The 14920-nt window shown below is 51.5% G+C and overlaps 1 protein-coding gene across 8 annotated transcripts in view; it reads right to left on the bottom strand.

The window, feature by feature from the left end:
* The window catches only part of LOC105701189 (poly(rC)-binding protein 2), a 126256-nt gene that overhangs the window by 12379 nt on the left and 98957 nt on the right, over positions 1-14920 (bottom strand). For 5 of the 8 annotated variants that reach the window (XM_012427704.2, XM_012427706.2, XM_012427708.2 and 2 more), the window contains 3 exons: positions 9064-9166; positions 8425-8704; positions 1319-4437 (listed from right to left, as the gene is read on the bottom strand). In XM_012427704.2, coding sequence (XP_012283127.1) covers positions 4056-4437; positions 8425-8704; positions 9064-9166 — 765 coding nt within the window. In that variant the 3' untranslated portion in view covers positions 1319-4055. Of the gene's footprint in view, positions 1-1318; positions 4438-8424; positions 8705-9063; positions 9167-14920 lie in introns of those variants that run through there. The other 3 variants (XM_012427709.2, XM_012427705.2, XM_012427710.2) reach the window with 2 other exon arrangements.

A 14920-nucleotide genomic window follows, 5' to 3' on the forward strand; every position in this document is an offset into this window, starting at 1 on the left:
TTATCCCGTGCACCGGAAGAAGTGTCTGATATCTACCCTGGAGCCGGGGGTTTCATTTCGCCCGGCTACCCCAATATCCGAAGGCGACGCGGAGGAACTCAAAAATCGAATGCCACGAGCCGACTCGCCCCCGAGAGCCGTTTCCCCGATATTCCGGGAATGTGCAAAATTGTCAAGATTCCACGGTAGGAATGAACCCCGCCGGGGGAACGTCAATTTCGAAGCCCAGAAAAAACGAACGCGAACGCGGGATATAAACGCTTCCGGCCCCCTCGGTCGCAGTTCTCTATTGGAAATAAGATAAAAGAAAACAAGAATAATTGCCCCGTATAAAAGGCGTGGAAAATAAAATGTCGGAAACGAGGGACGAGAAACCGTGGGGAGAAACGTCAAAATGATATCATCTCGGAGAAAAAAACAGAGACAGGGGATAAGAAATAAGATCATTGATCGGTCGACCATCGAATGAGCTTCGCCAATCCTTGAATTGCCGGGAATTATTATAAATCTATGATCAATTAATTTCTCGGGGATCGATCAAGGACCTTACTTGTCATTCCTTGATTAAACTGTGCGATTAGCTTGAAATTCTACTTGTTATGCGACTAAGGGCTGGTGGGTCTGATTCGGGTGGGCCAAACCGCGACCGGGTTCGGCACGGAGAATGAGAAAGAAAAAAAAAAATGAAAACAGTAGATGTGACAAAAAATAAATAAAAGTTGAAGAAGATGGAAAACGTGTACGTTCAACAGAGAGAGATACCAGTGACCAGGCAAAAGAACCGAGCACGATGCTTCGGACAACTCGGCCGACTCGATTTGACAAAGTACATTCGTATAGAGGGTAAAATAAAAAAAAAATAAAAATAAACTATGCAAAACCAGAATACAAAAAAAAAAGTACAAATACGGTTAAACGGGAGAAGTAGATTAAAGAGGACTAAAGAGGAGCGGATGGTGCTTACCAAAGATGGGCAGGAGCCTTGGGTCAAGTTGGTTGGATAGATATATCTTCTCTTTCTCTCTTTCTCTCTCTCTCTCCCTACATCTCTCTGTACGTCTCTCTTTCTCTCCGCTCTTCGGCATGTACGTACGTGTGCGCGGTATGTGTGTGTAGGCGTGTTACGTGTGTACGGATCTTCAGTACGAGTGGCTAACGCGGTGCACGTCTCTATACGTGCAGTTTTGACAAACTAAGTCTACGTAGTTATAAACTAACTAGGGCTACGTAACGGCTATCGAAGGCTTACGTCTAGATAACGACTCCGAGGCGAGTGGAAAATCCGGCGCCGTATGCGGAAGATATAAAGAAACGCATCTCCATGCTAATCACCCTGGTTCTATTCAACCTTTCTCGTATACAATTTTACATAATTAACGAAGTGAAACTTCTCCGCTCACGCGCCGACAATAAACTAATTATTTGACCTGGCAATAAAGTACGAGGGTAAATAGCAAACCATAGAAAAATAATAAAGGGTTCCATTTCTCTTTTTCACATATAAGTTTAACTTATAAGAAGAAGTTTCACTTCCAGCGTTCAAGTTTCACATTTTCCTGTACAGGATTTCTTTTTCTATTGATTATCGCGGATACATTTATAACATTAGCGCTGGATTTGCGTCTCCCCTCGTCGCCAGCAATTTCTGCCCTTCCACGTGTAGGACATTTTCGTTGGTAATTGGGAAGTGTTTTGGAAAAATGTCGGGGGCCTTCCCGAGGAAAAAGGGGGGAGTTAAAACGTGGGCGGCGTCGCTCGCGCGCATTCGGGTAAGAAGTATATCCTCGAGCTTTGCGTGGTTCTTCTGTATTAAACACGCCTGGCTTTATTCAACAAGGTTGATACAGGGTAGCCAATGTCTGCTAAGCACACAATCTGCGCAATTAAGTTCTGCGTCACTACGAAGGTCGACACGTGTATAACGGCCCGATCTACGCTCTACGTGTAGAAGGTCCACCGGGTGCCCCGCACCCCCCTCGACGTCGCGCTCCCCCTCCCCAGATAGGCGTCGCGGAATTTCAGAATTCCAAAAGTCTCGGAATTCCCGAATTCCCCGTTACGCCGTGTTCCCATTTCCGCGGCACCCCGTTGCCCCCTATGAAATTTATTGTCCCGACGAAGGGTAACGAAATGCGAGGTCGACGAGAACGGTGGAGGGGGGGATCGACCTCTCGAAGCGATCGATAATCGGCGATCGATAACATCCTTGGCGAGGATGCGTCGGCGTCTGCGCGCACAGTCTTCTTCGCTATCAAGATTGAGCACGATAACATCTAATTGGATTAGACTTTACGAGAGAAAAAGGAGGAAAAATAAAATATATGTATATATGTATATANTATATATATGTATATGTATATGTACCAGTGGGTGTACGCGGGTATACTCGATAAACAAATCGTGATCGCCCCGGAGACTCTCCGGCTACCTCGCCGCGTTTTCGCGGGAAATTTGAAAGTTCAAACGGAATTTCGACTCCCTCCGCGGCGCCTCGAAAAGTTCCGATCCGTTTACCGCGTCGAGATCGTTCACAGCTCCCGGGGAAACGCTCGGGGCCTCCCTTAGTATGTCCTTTTAGTTTTTCCTTTTCAACGTGGTCAACGCGAGAATCCACATTCCTGAAATTACGTCCTCCGCGTCTGCACGCACACGCAGCGGGACGATATGATTTACCTCGGAGTGGCGCGCGTATCCGTGTACGTGCGGTATACACGATCACTGCCTAATACTAGAATTATATAATTATACAATAATACGACGTTACATATTGATTGGTTATTCCGAGTAGCTAGTTTCATTGACGGACCCGCAACAAGGTGTCCTTGTTGGTCTCGATAAGCTCTCCAGCGCCTCGGAGCGTCGGCTGGCGTCGGGGAGGGTTAGGCTCAGGGAAGGATTTGAATCCCGCGCCGCGCTCGGCGGCGCCCCTGGCGGCGCTCCCCGGAACCACCGAGCCGAGGGCGTTTCATGATTCCAATGTAATTACACAAAGTAGGCGTTCACTCATCTCTCGAGCAAAATACATGATCGAAAACGGCTTCTCTCCCTTTCCTTTCGCTACCTAAATTAATCTTTCTCTCTTTCTCTTTCGCTCTCTCGCTCTCACATGGCACACGCACTCATCGGTCCTCTCGCGCTCGTTCTACCTCTAAAAGGCGACTATCACAAAAAGGAAAAAAATTACATCGGAACGGCTACGCTAGTAAAAAGACTTGATTGAAACGGTAATTGTAACTGCAATCAGTGGTACACTATCATATAATATGAATATAAAAAGACTTGTCTCTTGCGAGGGCGCAAGAACGGTTTTCCGCCCCGAGACCGAGGCGCCACCTGTCCAAGGGGACGAGAGGAAATCGGAAGGAACGTGGGGTGTAAAAAAGGCGAGACAAGTGGAAGGGAAAAGAAAATACGCATCTTACGTCGTATAGACCGGGAAATTAGCGAATTCGATATACCGCCGTATCGAGGCTACCGACAAAATTCACGGACGAAAGGAAAAAAAAATAAAAATAAAAAAAAAAGTATAAGAAAAGAAAAAGGAGAAGAAGAAAACATACACCGCAGGGTGTAACGCGAATATAAAAAGAATGATTTTTTTTTCGCTCGACATCTTCCGCGTGCTCGCGTCTATTTAACGCGAATATCATCCCCTCGCCCTCTCCCCCTTCGTCCAGGAACTTAACTCGTCGAATCGTCGAACAACTCGAGGGTTCCACGTCGAATGCTCAAGTAATTCACCTCGACGGAAACAACTACCCTCCTTCATCGCGCACGCGTTTCAACGCCTCAACCCTTTTACGGTGTTTCGCGAGGTCGTCGCCGTTAAGTGTCCGGAGTCGCGATAAAAAGCGTGAAAAACTTGAGAATTTCGACAGAACCCTTGCCAGGGAATAGTTGATCGATCGAAGTCTAGGTAAGATGTAACCCCAGGGGTAGGTAGAGGAGGAGGGACAGGTGGCTCGGGGCCTTGAGCGGCGCACCGCCTCTTCCGGGGGCGTCGTCGGTGGGCGTCGTTACGGAAGGACGGTGGCGTCGGTGGCGCGTCGCGTCCCTCAGTAGGGGTTGTACTTGGTGCGCTCCGATTTGAATTTGCCGCTGTCCGTTGGGCCCGGCGCGCCGGGACTGCGCAGGCGCGGGGTGAACGGTTTGTGCGAGCGGTGGACGCCGGTGGTCTGGACCGGAAGCGCGGTCGCCGTTGCGCCAGCAGCTCCACCTAGCAATTCCGTGAGCCCGCCGAGGGCGGTCAGGCTAGAGAGGGCGTTGAGAGCGCCTGGCTTGCTTAACAGCTGAGCCAGGGGGATGGCGCTGGCCAAAGGAGAGGCAGTGGTGGTTGTGGTAGAGGGGGAAGCACTGGCCCCGGATGCCCCGGGAGTGGTGCCGCTGCCAGGGGTTTGGGTATTTTGGGCCTCTAGGTTAGCTTTCTGCAGTTCGACACTGGGAAAAGACACAAATGTAAAAGGTAAAGGGGGATCACGTCGTCAGACCGAACGGGGGGCAGGGGCGTCGGTGGGGTTGGTCCTGGAGAAACAGAGTCCCGGAAACGCGCGCCATCGTCCTAACCTCGTTAACGCGAGATCGAGGTAGGTGGATATCCGAATTTAGGGCGACTCACCCTCCGGGATTTATCTTCCAGGTTACCTGAGAAGAGGAGCGCGGTAAGCCCCTTGGGACGGGGGGTTTCACCGTTCACCGTTTTACCTTCAGGTAATTAACGGAACCTCCGAGGGAGACCGAAACTCGAGGCAAGGAACGCAGTCAATGAATACCGGATAATGAAGGATCCCCGATAGCGTTCGGCAATCGAGGGGAAACACGTTAACTCACTTGGTAAGCAAGATTCGCATTAACGGCAGGTGTTAATCGCGGGACTCTGTTTTACCAGGAGCTCTATAGGTGGACTCCAGTGAGAGTATGGCGGACCTTCGCGTGGAGAAAATCGGAAGAGGAGGACGGGTGAAAGGCGACGAAGTCTACTCGAAGGAAACGAGAGAACGGACTTTCGGAAGTAGTAATTGCCCTTTTTCATAAGGAGGTATTCCCGAGTCGGAGCCCTTCTCTGGACCGGCGCCATCTTGGGGATGGCGCTAGTTCAGGAGGGTCGTTGAACGTTTAATTTATTTCGTCCCTAAGTCGATCATCCGGCAGACTCTCACTGGAGGGACTCTATGGGTCGGGCGGGGATGGTTCATGGTTATGGCGACGGTCGCGGATTCTGGTCGATCCGAAATTTCGGATACGGGGTACTACGTCCCGCGGGAACGCGCAATCGCCATTTTGGGCCTTCGTCGGTGCGCATGCCAGTCGTCGACCGGAAGTCGAGGTCTACCTTTTCCACGGCTCGGAGGAAACTCGTCGTGCGAAACGTGGCCACTAGGTCGCGCCGGGTCGGCAAACCGCGGTTGCAAACTTTCGTCGCCTGATTCTCTACGGGGGAGGGGCCGACTTATAAATACTCCGGAAACGGTGCGCCTGGGCGCGAATGTTAGTTCTCTATCGTTAAAAGCTAGTACTCTATGTACTATCCACCGTGCTTTATCCGGGTAAAAGTATTGGCTACCTACGCCGTGCATGCTCCACTACGCAGGGTCCGAGAGGGTAAGACACAAAATGGCGGTTGCGCGTCCCTAACTAACGTAGTACCCTATCCAGACGCGGGGGGACTCGTAACCTTTTCGCGCGTACGACCTCGAGAGAGTTACCTTTACCGTATTAAAAAAGGCGCCCGATCTCGATCTATCGATTCCGAGAGTGATTTACAATCGCGAACGCGGCCCTTCGTGGAAATATGCAGATAAATCGCAACCAGTCCAACAGAGAGGGTTCTCGCGGCATCGCAAGATGGCCGCCGCAAGATGGCGGCCGCCTCGCGCGGCTCTCAAGGCGCGAGGAACATTCGTTCGCGAATCGGCGAGTCCCCTCCGCGCGAAAGGCGGAAATTAAAGTAAACAAAGCATGGCGTGCACTCTGCCAGAAATCATACAAGCTGGACGAGGGTGCGAACGATTCGGCGCGAGCAAGCCGACATACTGCAGGTACCGGGCGGCCCAACGGAAAGGAGGCGCGCGCGCGCTACAGCGGAAAGTGCGTCGACCCGACCGACAGAGTGCACACCATGGTGTACAATGGGAGTGCTGGGAGACACGGTAATGTAATAAATACGATGACAAACGTTATGGCAATAGAGAAACCTCGGGGTGGCAGTACGATATCGCAGTTATATGCAGTAATGTGAGTGACAATCTGGAATAAAATATATATAAATGGATTATAATTGCAGCGTGGAGGTGGTGGAGGTGTCGTTCCGCACGTGCGATCACCGAGCGATCCGTGACGGGGGAATATCGGTCGGGGAAACGACGGCGAGGTCGTATTCCCCGGTGAGCAAGGTTGCCTTTTTTCCCCTTGGTCCCCGTCAGCAACGACAGCAACGGACAGCAACGGCCGGCACGGATGCAAGCGACAAGCGTCCCGATTCTCGCGAGCTCTCGACGCGATTATACACCAGGAAGCGGATGATCGTTATTTGATTTCTAGGACTGGCGGGTCCATCCGGTGATCTATGTGATCTATGTACAAGCCAGAGTGCAAGGACGCGTATTTACACCTCGAGGGGTCGACGTCGGCGAGGACGGTGATCGACGTCGTTCGGCGAGGTCTTCGATATGCAAAGGATGCACGACACGGCGTCGCCAAGGTTCTACCGTGCGAACGGCTCCGGTTATTTACGATCCAAGCGATGATAAAGTAGCGAGAAAGCGGAAAAACAATAAAGAAGCCACGGCGAGAGGCCTCCGGTGAGGTGAGTGCGGATCGGGGGCCGAGAGTTCTCGCGACGGCGAGGACTCCTCGCGAGAACCGAGATAAAGTATGGAAAGAGTAAAGAGAATGATAAGAAACGGGCCTGGATAGCGTTTGGACGGATTGGAGCGTATATAACCTCGAGGCGAAATTTCAGGCTCGAGGATGATTTGCGCACAAAGCGGGGAACCGGATTGGCAGCCTCGCCACCTCGTGATGGAAATAAAGAGTAAAAAGAAGCCGAAGAAGCTGAAGAAGGCGAAGAAGGTGAAAGAAGGCTTCCGGGAGGATGGATTCCCCCGAACGTGGATTCGTCCAAGCCGAGGCCTCTCGATCGGGGGCACGGATCGCGATCCGCTCGAGATACGACATATCAAGGGAAGGAATTTTATGACACGTTGCTCGGGACCAACGGGATTCGTCAGCGGGTGACCGACAGTCCTGATCCGTCTCTTTCTCTCCCTCTCTCATATTCTCGAATCTGTCTCTCGTGTTTGATTACTTGAAAGGACAGCCAGCGGCAATGGGAACGTGACGTTGAGCGGAGTTGAGTCTGCAGGATACTCAAGGTTCTGGACCTGGAAGGCAGGACCTGGAAACAAAGGATTATGAACTGATCCTCTTCGGTCGCGGCCCGACCAACGTCGTCTTCCTGGCCGTCGACGATGGTCCTCGTTCCTTGGCGTCTCTTAAGCACCGTCTTCTCGGCGACTCGCCTGACCTTAATCTCTACGGGGTGTCTCACCTGTGTCGCTGTTGGGTACCCTACAGGACGACGTCGCCGGCGAGCCGGTCGACGCGACTGACGCCATGGCTCCACCCGGGACCCCAAACCACTCCGTCGTTAAGGTACATATCCCCGCTACTTTCGTCAACCGCCTATTGTCGAGATATCTCTCGTTCCTCTATCCATTAAAATTAGGAAAATCGTATCGACGAAGGGTCTTCGACCAGCAAACGTCCAGCTCGCAACGGCGACGTCGTCCATGCCATGTGGGACATTTCAGGGTCCCGCGTAACGAGACGCAACCATCCGCACGGCGGATCCATGGTCAACAAATTCCCCTGCGTAAGGTTGGCGTGTCGTTACGTCGAGACCGCCGACATATAGATCTACGGGCGAACCCCGCGCGGGTCCCTCATCGGTCCCTAGGAAGTCGTGGAAATTTTTGTGCCCTGGAGGACGAGGCGAGACCCTCGCGTGGTTCGGGCTCCGGGCGACGTACGCACGCGGAAATGGCACGGCGGACAGTGGGGCTCGTCCTTGCCATTTCTTGTCGCGACCAAAGGGAGGTTTCAGGGTCCGTGAGATATACTGGGTATGCGAGTCATAGGGTGGTTACGTGAATCGGGTTCTCCTTGGGGAATCGGCGAATCGGTATCGCGAAGGACTCGCCGAAGAGCGTCGTCCCCGAGGTCTGCCTGGACGAAAATTGTTCTAATTTCGTGGATTCGTTTCCAGGTTGGTATTCGGCTCCCTCTGCGGGTTCATCCTCGAGTTCACCTTCTTATCCAGGCGGGGCCCGGACTCGACGCTCTTCGGAGGACCCTTCCTCGGAGGTTCGGCCAACCGGGGGCCTCGAGTGACTCCGGTCCGATGGATCGCTCGCAGGGACCACTCACCTCATGTTGATGAGATACTGCGCCAACGCCACGGCATCCGGATTCCCCGTGATGGTGATCGTGCGGTCGGTAGCGCCGCCCTCCCGCTCCTCGCAGTTGCTGATCCGGATCATCGCGCCGGAGATCTGGCGGATCTCCGCGATCTTGGTGCCGCCCTTGCCGATTATGCACCCGATCAGCTCGTTCGGCACCGTCATCTCGTGCGTCTGATTGTTCGCGGCCGGCTGCTGCCGGTTGGTGTTGCTGGTGCGCAGCTGACTACCGGCAAGGGCCGCCAATGCTGCGGGAAGAGAGACAGACGTGGTGATTCTTCGAGGTGGGTCTCGCTGCGAGGAAAAGCACCGAGGAACACGTGGGAATTTCCTGAGGCTGAGGCCACGAGAGCGTTACGATGTATCGTAAGGTTTTATGTCGTAATGAATCACTATCTACGAGAGACGTTGTAACGACCTACGTTGAAACAACGGACCTACAAACGATGTTGTTTCGAGTGATGTTGAAACGACGGATGTTCGTGCAACCTACGTTGAAACAATGCTCGCGTGGCTCCAGCCCAATCGAAACTCGCAACGGGTCGAGGAAATCTCGCGTCCTCGTTCTTTTCTGAATTTAGGTAAGGATGGTGATAGGACGACGTACACTTACCGGCCGGGTTCAGTCCACCGGTGTTCGCAGGCGTTGCCAGTCCTCCGAGGCCGAGGGCCGCGAGTCCTGCCAACGGGTTGCTGCCGAGCTTGCCCATCTGCAACAGCGACGGGAATTACGGCAATTAGAATGCATCCTTGGACGCCCACGAGTGCCGAAAGGAATTCGGTTTCGTCGTATGTCCTGCTCTCCGATCCCGCGGTAACCCTTCTCTCTCTCTCCCTCTCATACGCACAGGTACTCGTAAGTTCTCTCTCTCTCTCTCCCTCGCACACCCGAGGATCGCCTATCCCGGACTTCGCGCCAACACCTTGCGATCGCACTCGCGCCCGTGCAGTCTGTCTTATCACTTGGGATTTAATTTCAAGGTCCTAGACCTGATAAGAAATTCGAGCAAGGAGACTTCCTCTATACAACGTATGGAAATGTATATTTGGCGCGAGACTCTGCCGAGTTTCCTGACAGAAGGATCGGATCTTATAAAACAGACTGCTCGCGACTGCCCTAGGACGTCGTCGTGTATATTGGTCGATGTTATAAAAAAAAAATTGATAATTGTGGGTAATGTGACAATTCAGGTGACGTGCGATATCTTTTCCAGGGTAGTCTCTCCTTTGGTGACGATCATTTATTACAATTTTTTATCATTATCCTTGCCGATTAAATCCTTCCACGTTAACTCCTTTTCCTTATTTGCAGACGAGCCAGTCGGAGCGTTTACAGGGAATGGAGGGATGAACAGAGGGTGGAACATCAGAGGGATTATCCCGAAGGGTTCGCCCGACCCATTCCCTCCTGCCGAGATTTTCTCGGAGCTTTCATCCCGTCCCTTCCCGTTCACCTGGCAGGTGAGACCGGAAGGGACTAGGGAAGAAATAGGTCGGTGAACGGAAGGCGGGGGGAAATGGTCCGAGAGAAGAGATCGAATCGCCCTAGGAGCGCGAGCTCATCGCGAAAGGTGTCAACGAGAGGTGATCGGAGGATCTAGACATGATCATTGATCTAAATCAATGGATTCACTGGATGAAGATCTAACTCCCTTACGGTGGCGCGCACAGATTGTCCCAATGCCACGTGCCACGCGCAGGAAAACGAGATATCGATACATTTATTCAATCTCACGAGATAAGATGTACTCAGACGACTCAAAATGATCACTACTACGTACTCTATGTATTCTAAGCCCTCTAGGTACTCCCTAGACTGCCCAGCGTTCCGAAAAAAAATCGCCTTTCGTGACTTTCTCTACCATCGCGTACTCTACATCTCACAATTGGTCATCGCATCGGTTATTCCTCTATTTCATCTATTTTCTCTTTCTAATCATGGACAAAACATCCCGCACATTACTCGCTCTAACAATGGCCAAGTGCCGGGAGACTAGACACCTCGGAAGGACCCATACACGAGGAAGTGGCTCTTGACAATGACAAGACGCCCTATCGATCGAGCCAACGAGTCCTTTCCAAATGTCCTTATCACCCCCTCTCTAGACTCGATCGACGGTCATTGATGTCGATAAATTTCCTTGGTTGAAAAAAGGTTTCCAGCCAGTACCCAGGGATCCAAAAAATCGAGATATATTTGACGCGTCTCTCTTAGGTCTCGGACATGCACGAGCTCAGAATTTAATAATCGGGGTATCAGGGCGTGGATATCAACTCTGGCACGTGTAAATTGACTTTAACCGCGGCTAAAGACCTATTCCATGGGTAGCCGGCGGTAAAGAGTCCCGGTCGTTCCTCGCTAAGGGTGTAGATGTACTTGGCGCGTCTCTCTTTGGTCTCGGGGGCAGCCCACCCTCGCGCAAACTCCTCGCGCTAATCGCAGCTATGTGCCGGAAGCCATGCTATTCTAAGTGAAAGAGAGGCTAAGGGGGAAATGGACAACTTACACGAGTGACTGCCGTGAGTGATGAAAGTACCAGAGGGTGGAGGCTCGGGGAGAAACGAGACCAGATAGAAGTTACGCGGAGAATAAAGGGAAGAGAAACGGGACGGAGGAGGGAAGAGAAAGAAGCCGGAAAAGATGCGCCGCGTTTGTCTCTCTCTCTCTCTTTATTTTTTTTTTGCACCACAGATGAAAGCGGACGCGCCGTGCCAAGTCTCGAGTAATTTCGCCGGGCGCACCTCTTGGACCCTCGAAATGAATAAAATTAGAAACTAAAAAAGGAAGAGCAGAAATCAAAGCGACGATCGAGATGAAACGGCGTTCCTCTATCCTGAGAAAAAGAATTAAAAAAAATTTCTCAGACTCGAAGAAAATACGCGCGACAATAAAACCCTGCGATCGAGTACGTCCAAGGAGAAATTTATACTAGTTTGGGTCCAAAATTAATTTCTTATCTTAATTAAGTAATTGTCCCATGCAATTGTGCGTGTATTACATACAATGCACATCTGTTCCGGTCGGATAATAATTTTCTCAGGGTGACTTAAATAAATTAAGAGGAATATATACATATACACGCCTCGGCGCATCTTCGCCATTTTCGGGACGGTTATCACTAAATCGGAGACTGGAGGATCGCGGGGGGTCTTGTAGATTGAATTCGCGGCTCTCGCGGGAGAGTACGAGGAGAGAAGTAGAGAAAGAGAGAGAAAGAGAGTTCTCGTCGGGGAGAGGGAGAGGGAGGATACCTCGGTAACGAGTGCCAGAGGAGCTCGGGACGGAAGAAGCGTCAAGAGAGTATTACGCAAGCCGAGAGAGAGAGAGAGAGAGACGGGCTCTCCCTCGTCGCAAGGCAGAAGAGTGAGAGAAAATTCGGAATTAGAGTGAGAGAGAACAAAGCGCATGTACCTAAGAGTTTCTACCTTTCTCGTGCCACGCATGCATATTCCTTTTTGCGCCATCGCTATGTCGTAACCGACCCCCTCCCCCTTTTACCCCTTATCAACCTCCTAGGAAAGGGGGAGGAGAACCCCGGTAAATCGCATCACAAAAGGAGAACTCATTGCGGCTCGCATCAAAAAGCTAAGCCGAGTCCTTCTCTCTCCCTCTTCCTCTGACCCGACCGAGCTTTTAGTGCACTTCCCTCCTTGTCTTTCCCATCGTGAAGGGAGCGGAAACGGGGAAAAAGCGCGGAGAAAGAGAGAGAGAAAAAGAGACCGGCACTGGGGGGAGAGAAAGAAATATCGACCGTTGAGCCCGGCCCTACGTGTTCCCCGATTGTTAAACGGAGAAAGGAATAAAAAGAAGAGAGAGAGAAGGGGAATGAAAGGACGAGAAGAGAGAGAGAGAAAAGAATGTATAAAAGCGAGCCATCGACTCGCCACCCTGATACTTCTGTTAATAGTGTAGTCGATACTCTTCTCCCCCTTTCTTTTTATCTCTCTCTCTCTTTCCTCGCCGCTCCACTCGCTCTCGCAGCCTCCTCCTCTCTACCTTTTTACTTCCCGTCGAGACTTTTCCGCCCGGGAGATTTTAACGAGTTCGAGACAAATATACGACGCACCCGAGGAAGAGAAACCTGGTCGTAGAGGGACTCTCGATGCCGGTCGGGCTGGGAATCGTTCGCAAAAATTCGATGGAATTTATTTGTAATTTTTGAGCGATTCGATTCGATCGTGATATCATGTTCGCGAGTGTTGACAATTGCCGCCTTGACGTTTTGACGGACCGGTGACGGAACACGTGTCGGACAGGGTGAACCGACCTTTACAGGCAGACCGCGAAATCTGTAGGAAAAATGGCGGCGCAGGGGATTTTCCTACTTTCTTTCTTTCTTTCCCCTTCCTTTCCTTTTACCTTTTGCGCGAGGAAAACTCGGAAACCCCCGGGGGTCGCGAGACGGCTCGCGGGTCGATTGCGCGCTTTTAAAAAATGCAAAATGTCAAACCCGCCGGCCCGGGCGCAGACATTTGCGCTTCGGCCTCGCCCTTCGCGCACAAAAAGCGTCGCTAATTAGCAAACACTTGCCGCCGCCCCTCTCTGTACGTCGTAAAAGCCGGTTAATTATGTTTGCGACCGCGCTCCCCCTTTCCGCCTACCCCTTCGCCGGCCTTTCTCTCTCTCCCTCTCTCTCCTTTCGTGTGTGCCAAAGTCAAACCGATCGCGAGAAACTCGCTCGGAAATCGAACCCCACTGGCGATACTTCCACGCTAAACCAACCCCCGACCATTTACGGAGAAAACCGGGAATGAAAGGGCGAAATGAGTAATATTTCCGACCCCTGACCGGCCATGGCGTCCCCTTCCCTCCCCATCTCGCGATTGGCCCCCTGAAATCGATCTAATATATTTTTTCCTAATATTTCCATCTATTCCTTCAAATTGAAACATTTTCCCCGACACGAGTCCACCCCCAAGGGTGATGCTCGAAGAATTCGGCCCCTGCGAAGGATCGATTTTCTGTATCTTTTTTTTTCTCTTCTTTTTTACAGGTCGTCGTTTATAGATATCGAGGTGATAGAACCGAAAAATATGTACATATAAAAATAATTATGGCAACGTTTTCGCACTTCCTCCGTTAATCATCCACACCTGACGCATTTATTTCCGCGCAGGACTCGAGCGAGCCGCGAAATCTCCCGGGAAGATCTCAGATCGAAGAGAGCACGTGCTCGGTCGGAGAAGCAGGGAGTTCCCTTCGGGAAGAAGCCTCGAAGAACGCGAAGCGAATAAAGAAGTCCAGGAAAGAATTTAACCCCCTAACCAGGGTGACTTGTATAATTGAACCCCTTCCCTGCTAAAATCTCAACATACCATAAGTACCTTTAAGCGATAAGAAATTTAATCAGCAGGGAAGAGGTTAACTGAAACAAAGGGTCCGCATGCCTTGTTAAGGCTGATTCGGACATATCCGTGTCAGTGACGCGTCCGTACCGTGTCAGTGGCGCATCCGTGCACCGATGGAAACGTCGTTTTACATTGACATCGGGGTACACGTACCTTCTTCCCATATGGGTATTAATTTTTTGGTACCTCGATACGAATCTAAAAGGTCGTTCTCATGACGTTTACGTGAATCTGTCCGAATCTAACAGGTGAACACCTCGGAGGAACCCCTTCGCGACCTGGACCTGCTAGGAGCGAACTCGCAGGCGCCAGTCCAGCACCAATGGACGTTCCAGGAGCCGCTCCTGTTTTCCTTCCTGGACCTCTTCAGGGTAAAAAGCAGGGATTACTTCCGGCTCCGCATTTCCGGGCTCGCACGCATTGTTCCCGCCGACTCGTGTTTGCATGCTCCCTCTTTCCCTGGCAGAGCTAGGCGTGCGTCGAATTCCATTCGGTGCTCCTGCGAGGAACAAGCTCAAAGTGCGCGCCAACACAAGGGCCGGCAAAGTTGCATTCACAAATAGATAGGAAAAAAAAAATAAAAAATAAGAAAAAAATAACAACGAAGCAGGCGAAGCTCGAGGTGCACAGAGAGCGACCGCGAGAGAGGCCGATTCGCGGTGCAGGCGAGCGCTCGTTAAAACTCCCAGGTTCCAGAAAAAAAAAAAAAAAGAAAAAGAAAAAAAAGGAAAGGAGAGACGACACTTCGCGTCATCTCTCGTCTCCTTTTAGCTGCCAGGAAGCGAGGTCGGCGAGGACCTTGCCCTCGACATCGGACCCTCCTCGGACCGCAGGATTCTTTTTTTTTTTCTTTTTTTTCTCGAGCGCACGCACTTAGACGCTTGTACACACGTGCAGACACATAGACAGAAAAATAAGCAAAGCCACCGCACTTGCGAGCCGAGTCTCGAGGACCAAGGACGAGTCCTCATGCCAGGACGAGTCCCACCGGGTCCTTCGAGGCTCGGGAGCCACGTGGACAGAACTATCGAGACATTCCGGTGCAGGACATCGAGGGGACCGCTAGGACCCGTTTCCATCGCAGGACCCTCCGCGAAAATAAGAGCTCCTTGTAA

The sequence above is a fragment of the Orussus abietinus genome, unplaced genomic scaffold (assembly GCF_000612105.2).
Source record: "Orussus abietinus isolate OABI.00-Male unplaced genomic scaffold, Oabi_2.0 scaffold28, whole genome shotgun sequence".
In the NCBI taxonomy this organism is placed as follows: Eukaryota; Metazoa; Arthropoda; class Insecta; order Hymenoptera; family Orussidae; genus Orussus; species Orussus abietinus.